The sequence below is a fragment of the Anastrepha obliqua genome, chromosome 5, assembly GCF_027943255.1.
Source record: "Anastrepha obliqua isolate idAnaObli1 chromosome 5, idAnaObli1_1.0, whole genome shotgun sequence".
Lineage (NCBI taxonomy): Eukaryota > Metazoa > Arthropoda > Insecta > Diptera > Tephritidae > Anastrepha > Anastrepha obliqua.
In genome coordinates, this window is record NC_072896.1 from 7705603 (window position 1) to 7714191 (window position 8589).

General features: G+C 38.3%; 2 protein-coding genes across 2 annotated transcripts; both read left to right on the forward strand.

Annotated features, from left to right (window-relative positions):
- The first annotated feature begins 3402 nt into the window (after nucleotides 1-3402).
- Nucleotides 3403-4500, forward strand: LOC129247271 (uncharacterized). The gene is made up of 2 exons (XM_054886330.1): nucleotides 3403-3520; nucleotides 3581-4500. Exons 1-2 carry the CDS (start codon nucleotides 3470-3472, stop codon nucleotides 4262-4264), a joined length of 735 nt encoding a protein of 244 aa, XP_054742305.1. The 5' UTR covers nucleotides 3403-3469; the 3' UTR covers nucleotides 4265-4500.
- Nucleotides 4501-7365: 2865 nt separating this feature from the next.
- On the forward strand, nucleotides 7366-8346 carry LOC129247272 (uncharacterized). Its single transcript, XM_054886331.1, has 2 exons — nucleotides 7366-7484; nucleotides 7545-8346. Exons 1-2 carry the CDS (start codon nucleotides 7434-7436, stop codon nucleotides 8232-8234), a joined length of 741 nt encoding a protein of 246 aa, XP_054742306.1. The 5' UTR covers nucleotides 7366-7433; the 3' UTR covers nucleotides 8235-8346.
- The last annotated feature ends 243 nt before the right edge of the window (nucleotides 8347-8589 follow it).

Sequence of the window (8589 nt, forward strand, 5' to 3'; positions counted from 1 at the left end):
GCATAAATATTCAGCACCTTCAACGAAAAAAAATTAATAAAAAATCAAAGAAATGTTTTTCAACATTAAGCTTGGACCTTATTAGACTAGAATTTAAAAGCTATAAAATTGCAAACGAAAAATCTTTCCAGAAATTCTAATGAAAAACTGTGGTATTTATGTACAATTTTTTTTTAATTTTTGTAAAAAATTTCAAAATCCTATTCATATGGTATCCGAGCTCATATGAGCTATACTTTTATAAAACAGGAATGAAGATTCAAAAGAAAATATCTCAAACTGGTGAAAATGCTGATGTGACATCGTTGTGGCACCGGGTGTAAGTATCAAAAAAATCAATAATAATCAATAGTGTAAATAATTTTAGTTATAAATTTGCTATACTCGGGGTACATTGCGACGCTGAAAAGCTTGAAGTTGTCTATGACTTTTAAATCGCTCTGTTTCTTCAACTTGAACGTAATAATTTTGTATTTTGAAAGCTTTCACACTGTAAGTGAAAAAATGCTCACTTTTGTATATAATTGAAGTAAATTTATGAAAATATCGAAACCTCTTATTCCATCACAGTGTACTTTGGAATTCATATTTGCAGACTTAGCTTACAAAAATATTACAATATTAGGCTAATTAAGAGCGAAAAAATCAACGCTAAATGTTTTTAATAATGAATTCGTATGACCGGAACTGCGCTTCTTTGATGTAGCATAGATAAAAGCAGATACTTCCTAACACAGAACTGTTCTTAGATGTGCATACACGATGCCTCTACATTTCTATTTTAGTATGAGAATTCATTGGTTAAGCTTTTACACATTTTTACATTTTATTTAGTATTATTAACACAGGAGAAAGTTGCATAGATGCAGCTGGGCGTGCGCAACGCAACTTACGAAACGTCCCAACCCCGTAACTCGTCTCGGTTGGCCTTGTGCTTTGTTTATGGCTATGGTACAGCATAAGCTCGACGGTTGAAGAGAAGACTATTTGAATGGTCTTACATTTTGCAAACTCAATACTCGAGACGTCCCGTTTCAAATTAATTTTACGTCCAAGCGCGCTAAGAGTGTTTAAAACCTTGACTGGAATCAATTAATGAAAGCATCCAGCTGATTTGCGTTGATTTCCGATATTTTTTTTTCTTGAAATAGATGAGTGTTTTCTTCCACATGAAAAAATTTAGGTATTTGTAAAAAAAATATTAAAAATGAACAGACGTGCACTTTGTCATACTAAATTTTCTCTTCGTCTTCTTGATTGATGTGATAACCGCCTAAGGAGACCCGGTGGTCTAGGAATTTCAAAAATTGATTTTTAGTTTCTTCGATATTTCTAAAGTACAGGTTTTTAAGAAAATACTGTGTAATTTTCTTGCAGGAATTCCCAATATTATAGCTTCTACAGCTCATTAACTAGGAAGAGAGTGGTGCGCGCGCTCCTGCACCTCAAACTTTAAACTCATTTATCACGAAACGACTTTCTCGGCCGGGTGTTGAAAAAAAAAAAAAATTTAACCGAATCGTCAGGAATTTTAATATGTTGTTCTCAAGACAAATCGCTATGGCCCGTACTAGAATCATATTAGTATTTAAAAAACGAAAAAAAACCGATTTTTATAGGGTCAAATTAAAAACCTCGCCATTTTGTCAATTTTCTTTTTTTATTCTAGTACGAAGCATAGCTACAGTCATGCTGATTAATAATTTTTTTGATTCTTGTGTTTCAGATAAATAAAAGAGCCAAAATGGACAACATCGTCCAGATCCAACTTTTCGGGAGCGCCAAATTCAGCGCCTTTTTTTAAATTATTAAAATTAAAAAAAAAAATCATTTTTGTATGTAAAAGAAGTTAAATAAAAAGCCTAAAAATTTTAAATATATTTTTATTGTAAAAAAAAATTCCTGAAAATACCCAAAATTTTCGAGCTCTAGACCACCGCGACCCCTTAAGCGATTTTGGCCTAAAAATAACAAAAAGAAGATTAAATAAGCCGAAATATTGCATACCAAAAATATTTCTATAATCTTTGTGATGTTGTGGTGCCAAGAAGCCAAGGTAGTCGCTTCTTAATACATCAGCGCCAAAGAGCTCAAGCCTGATTCCAGCGAAGGCGGGACAGACGCACAGAGTGTGGTTCACCGTCTCATCCTCCTCTATACACGCTGTGCAGAGTGCACTGTCTGAAATGCCTACCTTTCCCATGTGCTCGCCTAGAGAAAGTGACCCGTCATTACTCCAATCAGCTGCCTGCAGTTCTTTCTGCTTAATGATAGGAGCATTTGCGACAGGCGGTCGGACATGACAGGTAACATCAGTTTAGTCCATCTGCAACCACTCTCAGCCTGCCAAGCTCGCTAATGAGTTGTAGTAACTCATTTGCTAAGTATGGCTTTGATGGCTGCAGAAAGGAGTGGCAGAACGGGCTCCGCGCCGAAGAAGTAGGCCTCAGAGCCCATCCTGGCTAAGGAGTCAGAGTTCTCGTCACTCACGAAAGCCACGTGTCGCGAGGCCCATGTAAGCATCAGGCTATTATGTCTTCCGACATAGTTAAGCCTGGATTTACAGGACTCGACTACCATTGAAGTGGTTGGGGGCTGTTTAACGCCTGCTCAACACTGTGGCGTGCCTCGACCGTATCTTCACACTTTAACTTCAATTCGTTGTATAGTTTTTGCAGACGTCCTCTCATTCCAGTACGCAACAATCTTGGCCGGCCTCGACCAATTACCACTGAATTTTGCACAATGTAGCTGTTGCCGTCACCCCGTTCTGGTTATACACTTTCGCTGTCCATGGCTTAGGTATCTAGTTTTAGTCGTCATTATAACTTAAATTCATCGTGCCTATGGGTAATACTCTCTGGTTCGCCTTCGTCGCCATCTGATCTTTCCAACGCATAGAAGGCCTTCCTATATGGATACTTATATTGCAGTGCTGCTTCAGAGGAGTCATGTTTGCGAAACCCCAATAGGAATTTCATTTCACCTCATTAACTTCTGAGCATTCCATAAGTTGTGGTTTCACTCTGGTTTCCAAAACCATGTACTAAGGGACTTATATTCTTCACCTCTTTTTCCATTACATTTGCTTCTTAGTATGTATCTACAACTTTTTAACTGGGCAACTATGAGAAAATCGTAGGTTATTTCAGTTGGATTAAATTCCATATAAAAAGCAGTTCGAATTAATTACATGTAAATCTTCATTACTGAACGTTCGTATGTATGTATAAATGCCTATTCCTAGAAATAAAGAAAGCTGAAGTAAATTTAATAATTGTGAAAAGTACGTAATTATGGCGTGAATTGTAAGCGCAATTCTGAGCAGTGCACATACAATTATACATATTTTTAGTTTGAAAAATCTATACTCATTTATATATAAATTAAGCAGTGATTGCAGCTCAATTCAGATGCATCAAACTCGTCGAAACGATTGGTACGCAAACTTACAAGCGAATACAACAAAATGGCAAAGATTTCAGTTTTACTAGTTTTGGGCGTTTGTTTGGCGTTCCAGGTGAGTTAAGTGAACTTCTGTTCGTGTGAAATTTCCTAATTTTCTTTTATTCCCTCACAGCTCGTCACCGCCTTTCCGCATCAAAAGCCCTCAACCGCCAATGAGGAGGATGGTATCAAATTAAAGGAATTGAAAATCTCAAATGAATCGAAATCCACAGACACTGATTTTCGCAAATTACTTCAGTCAGTGGTTTTTGATATACTGGCCGCTATACAAGACTTTCCAACGACATTGATACAGGAAACGACAACGTTTCTTGACGACCTGCTAGTCGAACTGAATGCATTGCCTGAGAAAAATGATTATGTCGAAGAACTTATTCCAGAACTAACACAATTGTTGGAACGTATGAAGAAAGTTGATTTAAAGGACGACTCTGTGTCTGGACTAAGAGAAAAGCAAGAAGTCTTAGAAGAAATCTCAAGAGTGTATGGGAACTTTGCGGTCATAGCGAAGACAGACGATGAATCCAGTGAAACTGCTGTGTTGAAGAAAGTATTTGAAAAATTGGACTTAAATGGACTAAATGATCGAGTCAATAATTCTATGAAGGAAGCAGTGAAAACATATACGAAAATTTTCGAGCGTTTCTGGAATTCACTCAGTGAAGCTCAAAGGGAAGAACATCTGGACATGAGTGATTGGTATGAGCGTTTTCAAGCTAAAGAGACTACTCTGGGGAAATACCAAACTTTTATAGAGTTTCTACTAATTCTCCAAAGAACACTTATTAGCCAATAAATACTTAAAACACACCAATTAACATAGAACCAGAATATCTTTTCTTTAGCTTAGCGCTCACTGTTAATCTGAAATTAATTACTTCTTTAAAGTACTTCCCAACATTTCACTTTTAAAAGGCAAACAATTCCATTTTTTGTGTTTTTTTTCATACTACGAATTGACTGTTTACTGTATTTTTATTATAGCAACAGGTGTAAATATTAAATAATATCAAATAATTTAAAAAAACAAGAGCTAAAGGTTTTCATTTATATTTCAATTGAGATATTTGTAAACTCCGCACAATTTTTGCTTATTATTTAGTAGACATCCTCATTATCATATTGGCATTACAGTCCGGAATGGACCATTGCCTCCTCGCCAATACACCTCCATTCTTCTCGACAGTCCGTTTTCGCACTATGTTGTGAGATTCTCAAATTTCGTATATCGCCTTCTAAGTCTTGCAACCTTCGTCGCCTTGGCCGGTCTGTCCTTCTTGCTCTTTCAGGATTTACTTCAAAAACTTTTTTGGTCGCTGCTTCACTGCTCATTCTAATGATGTGTCCATACCACCGTAATCTTTGCGACTTTATAAAGAACGTCACATTTCATCCTGCGACTAAATTCAAAGTCTGCTCTGTTAGCTGCCTGAATAAGGTCTCGTATTGATAAGGACAGATCGTTATTTGTGCTGAGTACTCAAAAATACAATATCCGATTCTTATGTGACTATCATGAAAAGATCGTGCCATGCATTTCGTCTTTTCTTCATTTATCTTTCTATAGTAGACTGTGGTGCTCAGTAGCGCCAGTTGGAACTTCCTTCTAAGCGTTGGTGTTTAATTTCTGAGTTCATCGATAAATTCAATAAGACTTTTCTTGTCAGATTGCGCCACAAGTTTTCTACAGGGGATCTCGTCTTGGCTTAAAACTAGCCATGATAAAACTGGGATACTAAATCCCCTGAGCACCTTTTTTGTAGAGTTTACCGCATAAATAGGCGCGTTGTCCCGCTGGAATATGATGTGTTCATCAATGCACACGGCTTTGCTTTGCACATTGCGGCTTTACTAACCTTAGAAGATCCCTCGAGCGCCCCCGATCCACCCGTCGCCAGAACAGTCTCACAATCTTACAAATTCATTGCCCAGTGCTCGTTGAGTTGACGTGAAATCCGCCTTTCCAGGAACAGACCACAGGTAGCCAAGGAGTTCCCATCTTCTCGTCTCGCGGGGAAACAGTCTCTGCCTAGTTAGCTCAGCCGCCTCCACAGTTTCCGCCAATACCATTGCGACCAGGCGCCCAGATGAGCCTAATAACGGATTATTCGTATGCAGTCCAAAGTAAAATCAGGCATTCCCCGACTAATTTCGCACACCTCAACTCTGAGCCCAGAGCCCTAACTGCCACGTAGTTGGCTGAGTAGATATTTACTTCTTTGACAGTTATGACACAAGTGAACAGCTAACTGCTTTTTTGATTGCGGATGCCTCTGCTTGGAACAGACCGCAGTGGTGCGATAGCGAGCTGCTTCCAAAATTCTTCTCCACTAATCCATTCCTATCCAACTTCGAGTTATCCGTATTGCACGCGGTCGCTGAAAGGACCTCTGGCTCCAAGCGCCACATCCTGAAAAAACATGTCAACTAATAGGCTAAACCAGGCGGAGAGTATCTGTTCTTAGCCACCACAACTTATTTGTATTCTTGGTTCACACAGATAAATCGCACGATTGAGTAACAAGGATTGCAGCGAATTACTTTAACTCCTGGATCATTTTGGCAACCGGAAAGCCCTCAGGTAGGCGTCTACCTCCAAGTTAGGAGCGACCTTTAAAACAGTATGGGCGGCCACAAGCCTAAGCTGGCAGCCCCAGTACCAGACGCGGATGCGTAGTCTAATCAGTTGCCTATAACTTACAGACTTCTGAAGTCACAACAATAAAAGAAATCGGCCAGAATCTTCGTAGACGAACTTTCAGTTAAAGTAAGGGCATGAATTGAAGCCTCATTATAAATTCCTAGAGTTCCAGAGTGGAACAAAGGCCCACAACGAATTTCTTCCATTCGGGTCTATTTTACACAGGGCGCCCTTGCAGTCTCCAGGAAATACCGCTTAGAGATGACGAGGCGTTCTTCATGACAACGTCCAAAACGATGTTAAAGAGAAGGGGCGAGAGAACACATTCTTGCTGAACACCTACTAATATATAGATTGATTTTGTCACCCAGAAATTTCTCATGCTTTACCCGACAACTTGTGTCCGTGTAAAGTGCCTCGACGAGTTGAATCAATTTCGATGGGAACTCTTGGCACTCGTTACGAATAGCGCCGTGATGTAAAGTATCGAACACTTTTTGGAAGTCTCGAATTACGAGATACAGCGGGGTACTTCACTCAACTGACTGTTCAACGATAACGCGGAAAATGTTGATGTGGTCGATGCATGAACGGTTCGCTCTGATGAATTGAAACATGGAACGCCAGAACTCTTTTGGGAACTTCAAACTTCTGTGGCCGAAGGATATTCAGTCGATCTCTGGTTGTTCGATAATACGACAATATGCAAAAAGTAGCAATCCCGCCATGAGAATATGGACAGGTAGAGAATTTATGTTGGTTAATAGAGATTACAAGCAGCACTACACAAATAAATCTGAAATATGAAAGGAAGATATAGAAATATTAAAACAACAATGTATGTTTTATTTCTATTTGCAATATTTCCATTACACTTCGAGTTTTAGTACAACTTTTCACCGGCCAACTATGGGAAAATCGTGCGTTATTTTAGTTTAATTATATTCCAAAAAAAAAAAAAAACAGTTGCTTAAATTAATTATATGTCCATCTCCACTACTACTACACACACAAACACGATATTCATATAATTAAAGCCCTAATGAATTAAAAATTTATACAAACACGAAGATAAGTTGTCTTGTACGCAGCTAATTATTTAAATGACTGTAGAACCAGTCAGTCAACCTACACTGCCTGTGAGTTCTAAGCGCCACTCTGAACAGCACTCATTCAAATATACAAATATTGAGTTTGAAAAATCTATACTCATTAATAGTGAAAGCCAATTGATATATAAACTAAGCAGTGATTGCAGCTCAATTCAGATGCATCAAACTCGTCGAAACGATTGGTACCAAAACTTACAAGCAAATACAACAAAATGGCAAAGATTTCAGTTTCACTAGTTTTGGGCGTTTGTTTGGCGCTGCAGGTGAGTTAAACGAACTCCTGTTTGTGTGGAATTTCCTAATTTTCTTTTATGTCCTTACAGCTCGCCACCGCCTTTCCGCATCAAAAGCCCTCAACCGCCATTCAGGAGGACGACATCAAATTAAAGGAATTGCAAATCACAGATGAATCGAAATCCACGGAAACCGATTTTCGTACATTACTCCGGCCAGTGGCTTCTGATATACTGGCCACTTTAACAGACTTTCCAAATTTATTAATACGGGAAACGCCAACTTTTCTTGAAGACCTACTAGTCGAACTGAATGCATTGCCTGAGAAAAATGATTATGTCCAAGAACTTATTCCCAGATTAACGCAATTGTTGGAACGCATTGAAAAACTCGACTTAGATGACGATTCCATTTCTGGACTAGGTCAAAAGGAAATAATTTTAAAAGAAATTACTAAACTGTATGAGGATTTTGTGGACGTAGCGCAGATCGAAGATGAAAGCAGTGAAACAGCTGTGGTGAAGAAAATATTTGATAAATTGGATTGGGATAGACTCATTGATCGTGCTGAAAATTCGATGAAGCAGGCAGTGGAAACATATACGAAAGTTTTCGAGGATTTCTGGAACTCGCTCAGTGAAGCACAAAGGGAAGAGCATCCGGATATGAGTGATTGGTATGAGCGTTTTCAAGCTAAAGAAACAACTCAAGAGAAATACAGAGCTTTTGTAGAGTTTCTCCAAATTCTCAAAAACACACTTATTAAGGATAAAAATTGATTCATATTTTTTCAATGGTTCATAATTTGATACAAATATTGCGTAGGACTTTAAAGCCTTGCAATTTAAATGTATTGGGAAATTAAAAATAAAAATAAAAATACAAATAAAATATTTTAAATAATTCTAGTACTAATTGAGCTGAACTTGGCAGGCTGGCATGAAAGGCTCAAAATTTGCTTATTGTACAGGGTGGGCCAAATAAAACCTACTAATGACTAAAGACTACTGCCTAGCAGTATGGGCAGTTGCTCGATCTTGTTGAAACCACAAATTAGGATACTGCTCCGCCATTGGCCGCAAAAAGTTTTCAATCAATGTTGTGTAAGAAGCTCCTGAAATCGATTCCGGCGTT

What these genes read in the sequence shown, in the direction of transcription:
- LOC129247272 (XM_054886331.1), top strand. Translation starts at nt 7,434, where the DNA reads ATGGCAAAGATTTCAGTTTCACTAGTTTTGGGCGTTTGTTTGGCGCTG. An exon ending in GCGTTTGTTTGGCGCTGCAG is followed by an intron (nt 7,485 to 7,544) that starts GTGAGTTAAACG and finishes ATGTCCTTACAG; the next exon opens with CTCGCCACCGCCTTTCCGCA.
- LOC129247271 (XM_054886330.1), top strand. Translation starts at nt 3,470, where the DNA reads ATGGCAAAGATTTCAGTTTTACTAGTTTTGGGCGTTTGTTTGGCGTTC. An exon ending in GCGTTTGTTTGGCGTTCCAG is followed by an intron (nt 3,521 to 3,580) that starts GTGAGTTAAGTG and finishes ATTCCCTCACAG; the next exon opens with CTCGTCACCGCCTTTCCGCA.